The sequence below is a fragment of the Polyodon spathula genome, chromosome 3 (assembly GCF_017654505.1).
Source record: "Polyodon spathula isolate WHYD16114869_AA chromosome 3, ASM1765450v1, whole genome shotgun sequence".
Lineage (NCBI taxonomy): Eukaryota > Metazoa > Chordata > Actinopteri > Acipenseriformes > Polyodontidae > Polyodon > Polyodon spathula.
In genome coordinates, this window is record NC_054536.1 from 2,938,865 (window position 1) to 2,956,090 (window position 17,226).

Sequence of the window (17,226 nt, forward strand, 5' to 3'; positions counted from 1 at the left end):
CATTCATGGCATAAATATAGGCCTTGGTCATTTACTAAGAAAATAATACAACAACATTTTATAGGCAATACCGTTTAAACAAAAAACAAACAGACACAAAAATAATAATAATGATACAGTAACACTGTAAGTCCAGCTGATGTTAAGAATGTGAGTTGTGTAGGCTGTGCATACTATGAAGGGTGTCAGACTGCAGGCTGCTCTCAAGCACGTACGTTTTGCTCACATTCCCGGATGTTTCGCTTTGCCCTCAGATAGCCTACCTGCCTGCCTGCCTGCCTGTCTGTCTGTCTGTCTGTCTGCCTGTGTTGCTGTCAGTAGGATGGCGGTGGTGTGTCCCCCTACGTCATATCGCCCGCCACGCTTCTATTGGCTAACACGTCTCACCAGACTGCTTCTGCTTTTTTTTTTTATATATTGAGGATGTGACCTCGGTCGTAAACTAGTAACAAGCGATATTACCACAGCAAGAACATTACCGTGTATAATACACAGCAATCAGGGGAAGGATAACAAGAGGACCGTTTCATTCTTCACATCCAAGTGTCGACTCTGTAGAACGAGGTAGGCTCAACTTCAAATGGTTCGTTTTTAGTTTTGTTTTGAATGTTTGGGATTGTGTGTCACTGCAGGACGCTGGCTTACAAGTTACATAGGGCTGACTCGATACAGTATGTCAACATGCCAGGCTGAATTATTATTATTATTATTATTATTATTATTATTATAGGTCAAAGCTGATTAAATGGGTGCGTGTTGACGTGATGCACACAAGCGTACAAGAATTACACGACACGGTACAGTACTTGTATAATATAATAATACGAGGGTTTCTTTTTTAGAAACGCTTCGAGCTGAGTGCCAAACAAATGCCAAGACGCGAAGGACATTGCTGGAGCTGCTCCTGTTCTGCGGCGGTAAAATCCAACGACATTTCGAGTGCAACCTGGCCTGCATCGAAAGCTGGGGAGATGATGACCATAATCCCGTCCATCGTGCGTGGTGCCTACAGCTCGCTTCTCCGCAGGCAAGCACCTCATTTGATCAGGCGGGGTCTGGTGCTTTTCACGGTCGGAGTGCTTCTGGCTTTGGTTCTGAACTTGCTGCAGATTCAGAGAAACGTCACGCTTTTCCCGGAGGAGGTGATCGCCACGCTCCTCTCGTCTGCTTGGTGGGTGCCACCTTGCTGCGGCACAGCTGCAGGTGAGCCAAGCGCCTGCACTGCATTATATAACAGCATGCACAATGCTGCACACCTGACACGTGTGTGCTTTACACGGAATGTGACTCTTACTGAGCTGAGCGGCAGAAAGGCCTGTTAGAAAAGGTATAAAATACATGCTTTATTAAACACTAGGTATTGCCAAACAGATAGCGATTGATAAAGACGCGTGCATGTAAGGGTTAAACAAATGAAGACACGGGATGAAGTGTAGGCTGTTGTGCATATAGTTAGATTGTGCGTATGGTCAGGGAGAGCGCGTAACTCTTTGAAAAGAGCCTTTGCGAATGGTGTTTATTTCTTTAAAGGTGACGCTACCACTTTAAATAGCGCGTCCCCTGGACACCGCCTGGTTAGGTTCCTGTTCGCGGTCTGTCGCTGTACACTCATTGGCTGTTTCGGGAACTGGAGAGCGTCGGGCTTCACTCTGATTGGCTGTTAGCTTGAACATGCCATTGCACGAAAAAGAGCAATAAGGAAGTAACGTGTCTGATTAAATACTGTAGCTGAAGTGCTGTGCCCGGACCCTGCCCTCACCCGCCCGCCCCTTCTGCACAAACACTGCGGCTGGAGGAAGAATCTTCTGCTACTGCGTATCAAAATAAATAAATAAACAACATGCCAGAACTGAACAAGGCAAAGCAGCCGTATTGAGTGTATTGGAACATATTGTATTGTGTGTGTTGGAAAAGCATTGTGCATACGTTAGTTTTGCAGATTTGAAGAATTGACAGTTTTGCTTAACCTTTAAATGAAGTTATCCGCATTTAAAAAGCAAATGATTTCCCGCTGCAGTCCTCACTGACAGCCCGATCAGTCTAATAACATAGCCAGCGGTACATTATAATGGTACCTGCTTCAAACTAACCTCATATGTTCAGTTTGATATGTGTTACCTCTAAAGGTTACATTAATATCGTAACACTTACAAAAAAAAAAAAAAAAACTAAGAAATGCAGATCCCTGAAAGTTTCCGCATGGCCACATTGCCACATCCACAAATTAACCTGCTACACTTTACCCAGCCCAGCAAGACAAGAATCAGCTCTACCCCTCACAAGACATGCCCTTGAGAAAGTAATCATTTGTGGCAAAAATGGAACAAGCTGCCAACCTGGTTTGCCTTAATCGAACTTTGTGGCAGTTTAAAATACATTTTAACCCATTCTGTACCAAATTAACATGTATTTGAATTAATCAGAACACAAGCTGTATTTGTATAGTTTGATACATTACATTGAGACTTTGCAGTTTACAAAATTAAAATTATCATAACACTATAGTTAGACAACACTAAAATAACAGGTAAGTGCCAGTTAAAAATATACCAATAAAATGACAAAGTAGCCTGTCCTCAAATGAGGACACTGGCACTTAATGGGTTGAAATATTTGCTTTCTTTATGAATGCTATAGTCCTGAAAACAGTGAAACACGTGTTTTTTGGTCCATGCCAGGGAGAGTGGTCTGTAGAGGGGATGGTTGAGAAACTGTGGGGCTGTGCTAACATGCTGCTGTTGTGTAGTAACATGATTTGCTGTCTTTCTGTTGCAGCTGTGGTGGGTCTCCTGTACCCTTGCATTGACAGTCATCTGGGGGAGCCACACAAATTCAAGAGAGAATGGGCCAGTGTCATGAGATGCATCGCCGTCTTTGTGGGCATCAACCATGCTAGTGCTGTATCCTTCAGTCACATTCGTCCTTCATAAACGAGTAGTACTCATTGAGCCAGTCTTGTTTGATTGTCTTGTAGCTTATGCTGTTCAGTCAGCTGAAGCTTTGTTGCACCATGGCATTTTGGAACAAAGGAACATACTTTCAAAGCATTTTCTCCTGTCTTAAATCTACTATTTGTTTTAAGGAGGACATGTTACAGAATTTAAAATCTTATTTTGTAGCAATATTATCCAAATGTAGATTGTCACTTATATAAATGGAACATTTGTTTGTGCTTCAGGCTGTTAGTTAGATAAGTCTGGAATGAGATACTGTAGGAATAGCACCTGCATTTAATACTGGTAATGATATACACACACTGGAAGCACTGTAACAAAGAGCCTTATTTTCCCTTGACTCTACTTAAAAGAAACTGGATTTTGCCAACAATGTCCAGCTATCACTCACACTAGCTGCTCTCTCTTTGGGGCTGTGGTGGACTTTTGATCGATCAAGGAGTGGGTTTGGTCTTGGAATTACAATCGCTGTTCTTGCAACGCTGATCACTCAGTTTCTGGTCTACAATGGAGTCTATCAGTAAGTATGCATCTAAATGAAGCCAGGGACTCTGACGAATTTAAGTTAAATGGAAAACCATTCATAATACGATCTGCTGCTGGGTGTCTTGATTGACATCATATCCTGTGAGCGTGATACTGTACACTCTTTCACCTTCCAGCATACACGCAGGTGTGTCTGTTTGAGCTGGCTGGTAGAATTAGTGCAGATGTCTTTTTTTAACCAGTTTAATTCACTCCTTAAAGAACACATCCATTTGTTTTTATTTCCACTGTGTCACAAGTAATCTTTGTTTTTATTCTAGGTATACATCACCAGACTTCCTGTATATTCGTTCCTGGCTTCCTTGTATATTCTTCTCAGGAGGTGTTACTGTGGGAAATATAGGAAGACAGCTAGCGATGGTGAGTTGTGTTTTTACTGCTGTTCAATCCTGACTGTCTCTATCATTTACATATACTGTAATGTTAAGGTCTGAATCTAGAATTATTATTTGTTTATTTAGCAGACTTACAGAGACTAGGGTGTGTGAACTATGCATCAGCTACAGAGTCACTTACAACAGTGTCTCACCCGAAAGACGGATCATAAGCAGGTTAAGTGACTTACACAGGGTCACACACAGTGAGTCCGTGAGTGAGCGGGGATTTGAACCAGGGAACTCCTGGTTACAAGCCGTTTTCTTTAACCACTGGACCACACAGCCTTGTATATCTTAATTCCAAATATATGCTACCATTCTAGAACACATATAATGTAGTCCCCTAACCAGCACATCGAAAGTAAACCTGTCACCACTGTTTAACCCTTTCAGTCCTGAATTATTTTTGTCAAGCTGAAGATTAAACTCCTATATTGAGTATATTTGAGAACAGGACAAAAAGGTTGATGTATATTTCGACACTAGCTCAGACTGGGATCAGGGGTCCCGTTAGGTTCCAGCGTGATTTCCGTCGGCATGTGTTAACATGGCGCTACAGTCCCGTCAGGACCAAAAGGGTTAAAAAACATTCTTCATGCTATAATGGAAATGAGTCCAAAGCTACAATGGCAGATACATTGTATAAATGTATTTCATTAGATAACACCTTTTAAGTTTAGATGGAAGTTATAGAAAAGGAATGTACAATAGAGGTAACTAATTAGGGACTCTCCTACTAAAGAAAAAGCGAAATATCAGGCAAAAATCACCTATTATCAGATCATCTTAAACAATTGAAATAGCAGATTATGTCAAGGTAATTGCTCACTGTAATTAAGGGAATACATTACGCTGTCTGGCAGTCAGATTTGATAGGTCAAGAAGCTTGGCCAGCGAGTTGGCTGTTGTACTGTCCAAGTCTCCAGTCAATACAACAGCTTGTTCCAGAGATACCGTAGAATACAACCAACTCAAGACAGGTTTCCAGGGTAGCTATTCAAAGAGGTGTCTTCATTGATATGTGGTCCATTGGTTACTGCTGTATCTCTGGTACTGTTTGGTGTGTTGACTTGAAGCTTGGAAGATGTAGCAACCACCCCATGCTGACTGTGCTGGGTGACCTTGACTTTGACCTTCTATCCAGCAAGGTGGCTATTTTTCTTACAACCCTGTTCTAGGGGTTTGTACTCTTCATATGAAAGCATGCTCATTAGATTATGGAGATTGGATTATCATCCTTTTGATTTGAATGGCAGGATTCGTAGTTTTGTTACATACTTGTCATCTTTTCAGATTTTGGTTGCTTTGTGAAAACTGAATAGTTTGTGGTAGACAGTGTAAGTCTTTCTTTTAAATTGATACATATTGTTTTTCTTTTCTTCATAGGGTGCTCCAGAGAAACCCCACATGGACTAAAAGTGCCATTTTGAATTGACATGGTGCCAATATGGAGGAATATAGTACATGCAGACCCTTTCTTCTCCAGAGCTCTTATTCTCAAATACAGCATACGTCTTAATGTCATTTTAGTGAACATGTAATTGGGCATGTAACATATCTGAGGAGCAACAAAAAAGATCAGAAGGAAAATAAGTTCATAATCAAGAGTGTCAGTCATTGAGCATTGTACAATGAAACTGTGGCCAAAGTTTGTAGACTTAATTGCTCAGTGTATCGTCTGATTATTTTCACCAAAACATCCAGTTTTATATCAGCTTTGTAGATTCTGCAATTATAAATAACTGGCTTGACAATTTCACCTTGTGAAGAAAAAAAAAAAAAAAAAAAAATTGTGACTACAGGTCCAGAAAAAAAAAAAAAAAGATGGTGCTAAATATTTCAATTGTTTGCATGAACATAGAACGTTGTTATAATATATATATATAATTAGTGTGTGTGGCATGCAGAATATTGGTCAATAAGTACTCTTGGACAAACCCACCCAGCTTTCACATTTTGATTTTTAAGCGTTGCAAAATATAGCGTAGAACTAACCTAGAGCCCTTTTTGTTTGACTTGGGCTAGAGGGATGATTGTAGTTTCATGCAAGAGACATTTATATAAACAGGCTTTGCTCCAACCTTTGTTCTGTTTATAACAAAACATTCTGAACTGACCCCCCTGAAACGTCTCTATAGAAGAACTGTTTGTGCCCTGGTAAGCTGTGAAGCTGCTGCTCTGTTAAGTTGAGAAAGATAATCAAGACTGCATCACTTTGTTTTCTCAGGTAAGGATAAAGAAGAGTTTGATGTGCTCTGTAATACTAGCCCATTCCATTCCCTGCAGGTTTTATCCCCAGTGGAGTCATAGGGAATGTTCCTTGACTGTTAACTTGAAATCCATTAGCCTGGTTAATGCCTTTCAAACCTTCTAATTTATAATAATGCCAAATTACATGGGCAGGAACTCGGAACTGAGATTAATTCATTGTTACATCAAATAGGCAGATAGGAACATGAGGTTTTTTTCAAAGCCTTAGAAAATTTGCAATCTGTGATTGCCTTTGTAAAATAGCAATGAGTGCTTCTGTCAGTGTGAAAGTTTCATTATTTGTAAATATGAAGTTGTATATAGCTTACATATACAGTACAATAGCTACTGTGTGTAATCAAAGTCATATTCCCATGCTAGACCTAGTTTGCAAGTAATTGGGTCTAGGTGATTAAAGTGCAATCTATACAGTACATGAGCCTTGTATGATATTGTATATGTTTTCCTTTCATTTGTTTAAATACAATAAAAGCATTAATGTATTTGAATGTTTTTTATTTGTCTCTAAATCTAAGGCACTGTACGTTTCAGGATTGATTCCAGGGTGTTCTGGAACGTAAAGTTTTTCCAACATACTGGATTCATGGATCTGTGCTCAGTAATGGCTGTTGATTAGATTTGTATGGTTCCTGGTGAGATTAAAGTTTGGAACCAAGAACTGTTCCCTTTATCAGATTGTAAGCGTCCCTGTGAGTTTATAATGCTCTGACACTGCCGCTCCTATTCCTGTTCCTCTGTTGTAAACCATTTGTTATGATAACTTCATATGTCTGTTGTCCTGGAAACTTTTAAGGCCTGAATCTAACTGCACTCTTGACTTTGACCTGTGACCTGCCTAAGCCATGATGGGGTCATATGACTGATTTTTTTCAGCTGAGAAAGGGCCAACGCTCAGCAGCATTAGACAGAGTCCCACCTGTTCAGCAGCATTAGACACTGAGGCCAACCTGTTCAGCAGCATTAGGCACTGAGGCTCTTACCTGTTCCTCAGCATTAGACACTGAGGCTCTTACCTGTTCAGCAGCATTAGACACTGAGGCTCTACCTGTTCAGCAGCATTAGACACTGAGGCTTTACCTGTTCAGCAGCATTAGGCACTGAGGCTCTACCTGTTCAGCAGCATTAGACACTGAGGCTCTACCTGTTCAGCAGCATTAGGCACTGAGGCTCTACCTGTTCAGCAGCATTAGGCACTGAGGCTCTTACCTGTTCAGCAGCATTAGACACTGAGGCTCTTACCTGTTCAGCAGCATTAGACACTGAGGCTCTTACCTGTTCAGCAGCATTAGGCACTGAGGCTCTTACCTGTTCAGCAGCATTAGACACTGAGGCTCTTACCTGTTCAGCAGCATTAGACACTGAGGCTCTACCTGTTCAGCAGCATTAGACACTGAGGCTCTACCTGTTCAGCAGCATTAGACACTGAGGCCAACCTGTTCAGCAGCATTAGACACTGAGGCTCTACCTGTTCAGCAGCATTAGGCACTGAGGCCAACCTGTTCAGCAGCATTAGGCACTGAGGCTTTACCTGTTCAGCAGCATTAGACACTGAGGCTCTTACCTGTTCAGCAGCATTAGACACTGAGGCTCTACCTGTTCAGCAGCATTAGGCACTGAGGCTCTACCTGTTCAGCAGCATTAGGCACTGAGGCTCTTACCTGTTCAGCAGCATTAGACACTGAGGCTCTTACCTGTTCAGCAGCATTAGACACTGAGGCTCTACCTGTTCAGCAGCATTAGGCACTGAGGCTCTTACCTGTTCAGCAGCATTAGACACTGAGGCTCTACCTGTTCAGCAGCATTAGACACTGAGGCCAACCTGTTCAGCAGCATTAGACACTGAGGCTCTACCTGTTCAGCAGCATTAGGCACTGAGGCCCCACCTGTTCAGCAGCATGTTTTTGTGACAGTTTGGGAACTCCTGCTGTAACAGTCACGATTTCTTTGAAATTGGAAAACATTAAACAATACCATAAAATGTTCTTTTATATGGTGCTCTTCATGCGACACATACCAGGGCACTTTACAAGAAAAACAATAAAATAAAAAGGAAGCCAACGGCCTAGCAATCCAGCTCAAAAATAAGCAACTCAAACCATTTGGAATAGAGTTCCAGAGGCAGGGAGCAGAACTCCTACTAACTCAACCCTCCTGATTGCAGCAGATCTTTAGGGGCAACCAGAAGGGCAGCATTTGCCGATCTCAGGGAATGACTAGGGATCATAATGTACCAACTCTATGGAGTTTAAGAAGCTGCCCTGTCAAAACATATACTGTTTGCATTATAACATAAATACATAGATAGGAAATATAACATGTTACACATATCCGCACAGTGGCTGAAGGGTGATGTATCAGAATTGCAAGTATACACAGTAGATGTATACACCAACGACACCTGCTGGACATTTGCTGTTACAGCATTGTGACTAGAAGGGACATTTCCTTGTTTAAAACTCAGAATTCGATTTGCTGTGCACTTCTGTTATGTTACAGCAAGAAAGGTTACCTGTCTACCTGTTAGAAATGGTAAACATGTCAGCTAATAATAGTTTGTAAAAACAGGACAACATATTTGCGGAATTCCCTATCAAGTGATATTATTTTTTGCATCTAAAGCAGGGGAATTCAAATCTACTGTGTCTGCTGGCTCGCTGTCACTGGCAGATCTCGGCAGCTGCCTCGATAATTCAGTGTTTTATATTACATGCTGTTTGCAACTGGACAGTATTTTCCAGCTGTTTTCCTTCTCAGTAATGTGAGAGCTTTATCATGCTGTCAATTTTAACCTTTTTGAAAACAAGGAAGCTGTGCTGCCTAAAACAGGTTACTGCCTTGCACATTTTTTAAAATAACACTAATTATTGTATTAAAAGGGAACTGTGAGCTGTGTTGCTGACAGCATCCCCTTTAAATCTGACGGAATCCAAACCCGACACCAGACTCAGCAGCTGCTCTCCGGTCTCTCTTGTCTCGTCTCTTCCCTTCAAAGGCAGCTCCCTATTTTTACCTACCAAGGGAATGACAGTTAACCTTTTGCACTGAAGATTCTAGCCGATTTGCCAGTTTTCAGATAGAACTGTGAATTTATAGAACTATCATGAGTATCCCCACCCAGTGTACCAAGTGCCCCAATTCTCCCTTTGCAGTAAAAGTGTTTCTTTTGAAATATATGAATTGGTTATCCCTGCTGACTCTATTTGTTTATTTTACATTCTATACAATAGTTGTGTCAGCTGAAAGAAAACTAGGGTAAAGTGAGAGGAGCCCATTCTTTTAATATTTGAAGAGCTATGGGACAATATGTCGAAGTCCCTCCCTAATTCACACAAACCATTTAAAGCAGACACTAACAGTGGCCTGCAAAAAACATCTTGATGCCAGCAAGATATAATCAACATAGGATGCAACCCAGTGATGCCCCCAATGCATTGTAAAAAAACCCTTTCAGCTTTATTTTTACCAAGTTGTTTTCATAGTTCTGCAACTGCTCCTTGAGCTACAGAAGAAATTGAATAACCAGCTGTTTTACCCTAGAGAGATTCATCTTGATTGCACCTGTTCTCGGTTCCAACATACACCCCTGTTATATATATATATATATATATATATATATATATATATATATATATATATATATATACTATTTACAAAATACAGTAGTTCTTAAAAATAATATTAAAAGAATCCTGTTTAAAATAAAAATAGAAAACGTTATTTGTACTTTAAAACAGATATTTTGTTAATATTATTCAGTGAAATATGTTCAAGCCTATCCATCCTTGGTTATGGTTCACAATACAAACCCTAATGGTAGGTAGTAAACAAGCTGTATTGTTTATCTTAATGCACTTGTCCATTTCTCCAGCTGCCACCACACTTTTTCTTTATTAATGTATATTTTACAGCAATTTAGAAATATGTTTAATGGCAGTTCTGCTTGAATAGTGCAGTAAACTAATTCTGAACGGTTTGCAGGTGTTGATAAAGGGGGTAAGTCTAATTGAGGGTAGGAGTATTAAGGTGTGTCAAGGTGTTAATTGAAGCTTATTATAAGGCACAGCAACTAGGGGTTCTGTTCAGTTGCCTTAGCTAACGGAGCACCCAAGCTCTTTTGTGGTCGTTCCTGAAATACCATGCAAGCATATCCGCTGTAACCGCCAGCTTTCTAGAATCCATCCCGGAGGGACTTTATACATAAGTTATGAATAACATAACACTAAATCATATATAATGTTCCTCCTGTTGTCATTCAGTTCACAGGTTACGTGGCTGGATAGATAAATCCTTGTACATCTTACAATCCTGCATAGGCACCTTACTTCACCTCCGAGTTTTAGTGTTGGGGGGCTCACGGATTGTTAAAAAAAAAAAAAAAGGCTTTCTGTTCTGAAAAACTGTATACCTCTAAGTGACTGCCTTTACTTTCACAATAAAAGTTGTTCAAACTGGACGCCCCAAAAGTCGACCTAAGACGGACTTCCAGCTGTATTAGGTGTGACCGTGTGTTTAGTTAAGAATGTCCAATTCCATCCTGTCACTGCAGTAACTCCACACAACAAGAGCACATGATCACTGAAGGTCGTTGAGCGTCATTCGATCTCAGGACCAAGCCAGCTGTCACTTTACACTCAGGAACTCGAGGGGGTGTCAGCGAGCTACCAGCCTCTTTATTCTCACATGAAAGTATAAGATTAAAGAAAAAAAAATGAGAGTATGAGATTTAATGAGAGTATTCTCTGTGCACATCCCATATTATTTTTAACAAATGATCTATTTTAAGAAAAATAAAGGAGCATTAAAACACATCTAGAATAGGTACAGTAATTAAATAACTGACTTTTAAATCTTGCTGGCAATAGGTCAAGGTCATATAAAAAAATTACATTAATTAATAACTTCATTTTATAAAGAGATTTGACTTACACAATGCTATTAAGTGACAGCGAGCTCACTAATCAAGGTTAAACCTAACATTTCTTTGGCCTTTTGAATATCGCAATGACATTTTTTCTTGAGAATTAAAAATGGTGCCTTAATCATAACGCTCATGGAACCTCATATTACTCTTTTTTTTATAATAAGCTCAAAAGTAACACTGTTTAATATTTATGTGTGATTATTTTACGTGTTTATGGACTGGGTTTGTAAGCCTTAAATTATGCATACAACATAATTCGATTACACTGCACTCATTATGTTTAACAGAGAGAGAGAGAGAGAGAGAGAGAGAGAGAGAGAGAGAGAGAGAGAGAGAGAGAGGGAGGAGGAGGAGGAGGAGGAGGGTATACAGAATCTCAGGGAAGGCTTGATAATAAGGCTATTGCAGTATCACGAGTTACCACAAGTAACATGTCTAGTTGATCACTGAGACCCACTATGTGTTCAGTATTAGTTTGATGTATTATGTTTTAAAGGGGACGAAACCAGTTGAAATACAATTCTGAGTTCTAATTCCAAGACCAAAGATTTATATTTCAATTGCTTGATTCAGCCTTCACAATTAAAAATGAAATAGGAAAGTACACATCCTAACATAATTTAAGAATAGAAAGAAAACTCCCAATTGCCTGTTCCCTGTTGTATTCTGTGACATTTAAAATCACTTATGCTCTGCATATTTGACAGAAGAGGTCCAGGTGTTTCCAGTAATTTCTATGTTTTTATGATGGGTTTGCCACCATAAACCAACCTGAGACATAAGAGTACTGACATCATCTGTACCTTGATTCACAGAACAAGGTGGACCCCCCCCCCCCCCTATAGATGTCCTCATTCCTTAACTATATCTTGATATTCCTCAATAATAATCTCTTTTTTTTTTAATATACAAAACGGGGGGCTCCCAAGTGGCACATCCAGTGACGGTGCTCCGCATGGAGACCAGGATGCGCTGACTGTGGATGGGAGTACCGCCAAGATGGGGATGGCCTAGGTGGGCCAGGGTGTCCTCACCTCACCGGGCACCAGTGACCCCGGTAGACTGGCAGGCTTGCAGAGTGAAAAGAAGTGGGTGGCTGACAGCACATGTTTTGGAGGACGCGGGTGTCCGTTTTCTTCTGTCCCGAGTCAGCATATACATATACATATATACACACAAAACATTATAATTAAAAAGCCACCTCAGAAACGTAATGTTCTCCTTTTTCTAGGAAAATACAATGACAACAAGAATAATAAAAAAAGGTTAAACATTCAAATGGAGAATAAAATAAATACATGAGATGTGAAAAATGCTTTTATCTTTTGACCTCAGCATGTTTTAATGGAAATCATGGTTAAACACAAACACATGAAAACGGGAATCATGGTTAAACCCACACAGTGGTGAAATCGAGGGTATACGCAGGTAAACGGCATTTACCTACTTTTAATTTGGGCAATATAGTGTTTACCCACTTCTCATTCAAGGAATACAGAGTTTATTCATTCTTACTCTCCCATGATGTGCAAATACTAGGTTAAAGACAAAATATTTTAACAGTGAGCATCTGTGTTGTGTTGTTGCTGAGTGCTCTCAATCAGAAGGGTCACGTGAGCAGAGGGGGAATGGCCAGTGGACTAGACCACTGAACACACACATGTAAATAAGAATCATGGTTAAACATACACACACACACACACACATATGCAAATAAGAATCATGGTTAAACACACACACACGTAAATGGGAATCATGGCTAAACTCACACACATGATATGGGAATAATGGTTAAACACACACATGCAAATGTAAATCAAGGTTAAACACACACACACACACACACACACACACACGCAAATAAGAATCACAGTTAAATACACACATGTAAACTGGAATCATGACTAAACTCACACACATGCAAATAAGAATCATGGATTAACAAACACATGCAAATGTAAATCAAGGTTAAACACACACACACACACACACACACACGCAAATAAGAATCACAGTTAAATACACACGTGTAAACTGGAATCATGACTAAACTCACACACATGCAAATAAGAATCATGGATTAACAAACACATGCAAATGTAAATCAAGGTTAAACACACACACATGCAAATAAGAATCATGGTTAAACATACACACACACACACACACACACACACATGCATGGCAATCATGGTTAAACACACGCACATGTAAGTGGGAATCATGGTTGAACACACACATATACAAATAAAAATCATGGTAAAACACACACACACACGCAAATAGAAATTGTGGTTAAACACACACATACATCTAAACACTTTGGGCGATGTGGGCCACAAGTAAACATGTATGTAAGGGGTTGTATGAAGCCTTGTCTCGTTCCTCAAACAAGCAGACCTTTAAATGATAAGGCTGCTGAATAAATTAAGCACACAAAATTACCAATTACATGAGACATGCTGGACATCAAAGGGAAGATATTCCAGTTCTGATACTAAAGACTCATGATGATGATTATTATTATTATTATTATTATTATTATTATTTATTATATTATTATTATTATTATTTCATTCCAGCATTATTATTATTTTATTCTTATTTCATTCCAGCATAAACTAGTTAACTTTATTCTCATTCCAAAATGACAGCAGACCATCACCAGCGCGGCTTCAGAAGTGCTGGGATTGGAGTGGATTTCAGAAATGTTGGGATTGGAGTGGATTTCAGAAGAGCTGGGATTGGAGTAGATTTCAGAAATGAGAAAATTAACAAGGCATGTTAATTAAGGACTGGAGTTAGCGCTTTGAAAAGGGGGTTCTGTCTCCTCTGAAGAGGAATTTAAAGGAATCGTTTGAAAAGGGGGGGTCGGGGGGTTCTGCCTCCTCCTTTAAAGGAAGCTAAGTGAAGTGCCCTTTCGTTAGCTTTACAGTGAAGCACATAATGAACTCCCAAATAGTGATGGTGTTGTTATGATGGACAATTTACAACGTGAAGCTTTACCACGGTTTCCTAGACAGATTTCCCCAGTCTCGACTGTAAGAACTTGCTTTAACACGTCCCTGTTACCTGTGTTAGAACTTCGCTATTCAACAAGCAGTCATTTTGTTTTTAATTCTTAGTACTGTTATCATAATACATGGCGTCGTTTACACAGTGAGAAACACTGAGGTATATCCCCTTCAGTCACTGCGTCTATCTATCTATCTTACAACGCATATGTATTTTTATTTTTTTTTTTTAAAGTTTTGTCAGTGCAATGTCTCGAACTCCATAAATTCACATAAACTATTTTAAAATGTCATATTTCACACAATGAAAATCCAAATCCGTGAGCGAAGGGGATATACTATCCTACAGTTCTGAATTTAGCGCTTCCTTACAACATACACGTTAACACCCTTTTCTAAAAGTCCGTTCATAATTAAATCTGAACTGAGAAAATCAATTAAACCAGAGGACAGCAGGACATCCCGGTAACTCGGGTAACCTTGTAAAAAAAAAAAAAAAGGTTTCTACAAAATGTTTCAAATAATAATAATAATAATAATAATAATAATAATAATAATAATAATAATAATAATAATAATACAGTTAAAAATTGGAGGAACTCTTCACTTTTGATTCATTTTAAACACGACGAACCACGGCTATGACAAGAAGCTGTCAAGTTGTGTTTTGTTCCAGGTAAGTTGACTTCAAGACCCTTGACCTTTGACCAGAGCACGTGCGGACAGATCTATCAAGGCCGAGGGTAACCATGGATACGATTTCAAACCTAGCCCTGCTTTCCTCGGAGGATTTGATCCTTTTCACTCGCTGTTATGACTGCAAGAGGTGTTTAAATTGGATACAGGTTGTGTTTGAAATTCAATAGGAGGCCTGTGTGACATTCGGTGGGCTGTGCAATTCAAATCTTTGTCGGTGAATCGTATCGATTTGCTTTAAACAATAAAGCTACGGTGTAGGCCGGCGTTAAGTGAAAAGTATGAAATACTAATACTTCGGTGCGTATATAGTAAGCGCCCGTCCTGAAATAACAGACCAGGCGTCTGATGGTTTATTTGTTTATCTTACGTTGGCCACTGACGCCCTAAACTCTAATACAAATACACTATTAAAAACGTTTACCATGGTTCGGGTAATATCGGTTCTGGTAGAGGCGATCCCGTAAAGCATGTATGACTACAGCTGCTGAAAAAAAGATGCGAAGCTTAAAACGTTAGAACCAACAGGCTAGTCAACAGAGTGACAACATCATTCAAAACGTTCAACAATACATCAAAGTAGACAATGGCGTGTTAATTTCGGAAAATACATGTTTTTGTGTGCATGTAAATTATTAAAACCAGTCGTATTAGATAGTCTATATATGTGCACTTAAAATTAAGCAAAAGGTCGAGCAACTGTTCAGCAATCAATCTAGGTTCCCCAAGAACTATTCATGTGTTTAAAAAAAACGCAATTGCCTATTGCTGCACGTACCATATTTATATTAACGTTAAAAAAAAGAAAGATATGTTTTAACTTTTTGAGAAATTATTTTGTCCATTGTGCTAGTTTTACAACCTGTCTTGCTTAGCTCCTTTGAAAATGATAAATACAAGTGATTTAAATCTGTAGCTATAAGTGATGAAACTGCACCTGCGGTTTCAAGAAATAGAGAACAAAGGGATAGGTATGAAGCTGAAAGCTGGGGCATAAAGTTATCTACGAAGGAGCAAAAGGGAGAAGAAAAGAAAGGAGGACAGTGATTTTTAAATTTTTTTTTAGAATAAACGGAGATAGTTTTTTCAGCTTTGGAAAGTTTATTTAGATGTGCAATGCTATATTTTATGTAGTTTTTACTGTTATGATTACCTTTAATAAAAAAAAAAAAAAAAAATGTTTAGGTTAAGATATACACCTATACAGTATTTCCCTTTTCAGTCAGTGTACAGAATTGTACCATCATGTGAAGCTTCCTATCTATGTATTTTATATTGCATTCAGTATATGTTTGTTTTTGTTTTGTTTTGTTTTTCTCAAAGTTATGGCAGGACACCTTCTCGAATTCCATATAGTTAACAATTTTTTTTTTTACTGATACTGTTTATATATATATATATATATATATATATATATATATATATATATATATATATATATATATATATATAACAAAGCAGCCTCTTGGCTATGCAGCACCTTTGATTAATAGTTCAGCGGGGGTTTTACTGTACCGTAAGTAAACATATTTTAAGTAACATCACGTGTCGGTCCCAGTCACATATCATAAAAATATAAAAGGGCAGAACTGTGTAAAGTTAATTAATGCAAAAATATTCTACCTGCAAAAAAATATATAATAATAATACTGGGAAAATGTATTGGCAAAAATATAAACCCTGTAGCCTACATTAAACAATAGGGCTATTAAACACGGTCCAATGGATGAGTTTTACAATGATACAATAATAACAGCAGCACAATCCAGTCCTAATATACAATGCAGTATATTTTACAGTAAAGGCAGATAACATCACTAAAATACAACATGAACGAGGATGCAGCAAGATAGGATTACAACAAGTTATATCAACAACGACATTACATACAATACCAACATTTTACTCAATTGTCTCCTGTGGTTTTAATTCTTACTTTAGACTCGAGACATTTAATATACTGGGGATCTAATCATACATATAATAATACGCGTCTTGCGTATCTGAAACAAGTCATATACGGGTTATATAAACTAGTGTTATATACTTGAATTAAAACCTGAACAGCTTCAAACACGTTCCTATTTCCAGTCTTTAAATACAGACCATTTCACACTCCTCGTTGCTTTGTTCCACTTATTTTTCCAGACACATGAAACACCTAAAAAGCGTAAAAATTCTAAGAATGAGATCTTAGGGTTAAATTATAATAATAATAATAATAATAATAATAATAATAATAATAATAATAATAATAATAATAATAAATAATAATGTTATTGTATAATAAATAGACTATGTTTGGTTTGAACTATTCTTAGTTGTAAAGGGTTGGGGAGCGGGGCGTGCCGTACTGTTTATCGTATATCCTATAAACGGTATTTTCATGAAATATTTGTGACACCTACTATTTTGAACAGCAAGCAAGGTTTATAGTTTTTAATAAT

The 17,226-nt window shown here is 38.6% G+C and overlaps 1 protein-coding gene across 1 annotated transcript; it reads left to right on the plus strand.

Annotated features, from left to right (window-relative positions):
• The first annotated feature begins 423 nt into the window (after positions 1–423).
• LOC121310231 (insulin-induced gene 1 protein-like) lies at positions 424–6,630 on the plus strand. Its single transcript, XM_041243536.1, has 6 exons — positions 424–564; positions 843–1,203; positions 2,776–2,900; positions 3,308–3,474; positions 3,761–3,860; positions 5,264–6,630. Exons 2-6 carry the CDS (start codon positions 870–872, stop codon positions 5,291–5,293), a joined length of 756 nt encoding a protein of 251 aa, XP_041099470.1. The 5' UTR covers positions 424–564; positions 843–869; the 3' UTR covers positions 5,294–6,630.
• Positions 6,631–17,226: the final 10,596 nt, after the last annotated feature.

Excerpts from the sequence above, each read along its gene's own strand:
- LOC121310231 (XM_041243536.1), top strand. The coding sequence starts at position 870 with ATGCCAAGACGCGAAGGACATTGCTGGAGCTGCTCCTGTTCTGCGGCG. Across the intron at positions 2,901-3,307 it reads GCATCAACCATGCTAGTGCT|AAACTGGATTTTGCCAACAA; the intron begins GTATCCTTCAGT and ends TCTACTTAAAAG. Across the intron at positions 3,861-5,263 it reads TAGGAAGACAGCTAGCGATG|GGTGCTCCAGAGAAACCCCA; the intron begins GTGAGTTGTGTT and ends TTTTCTTCATAG.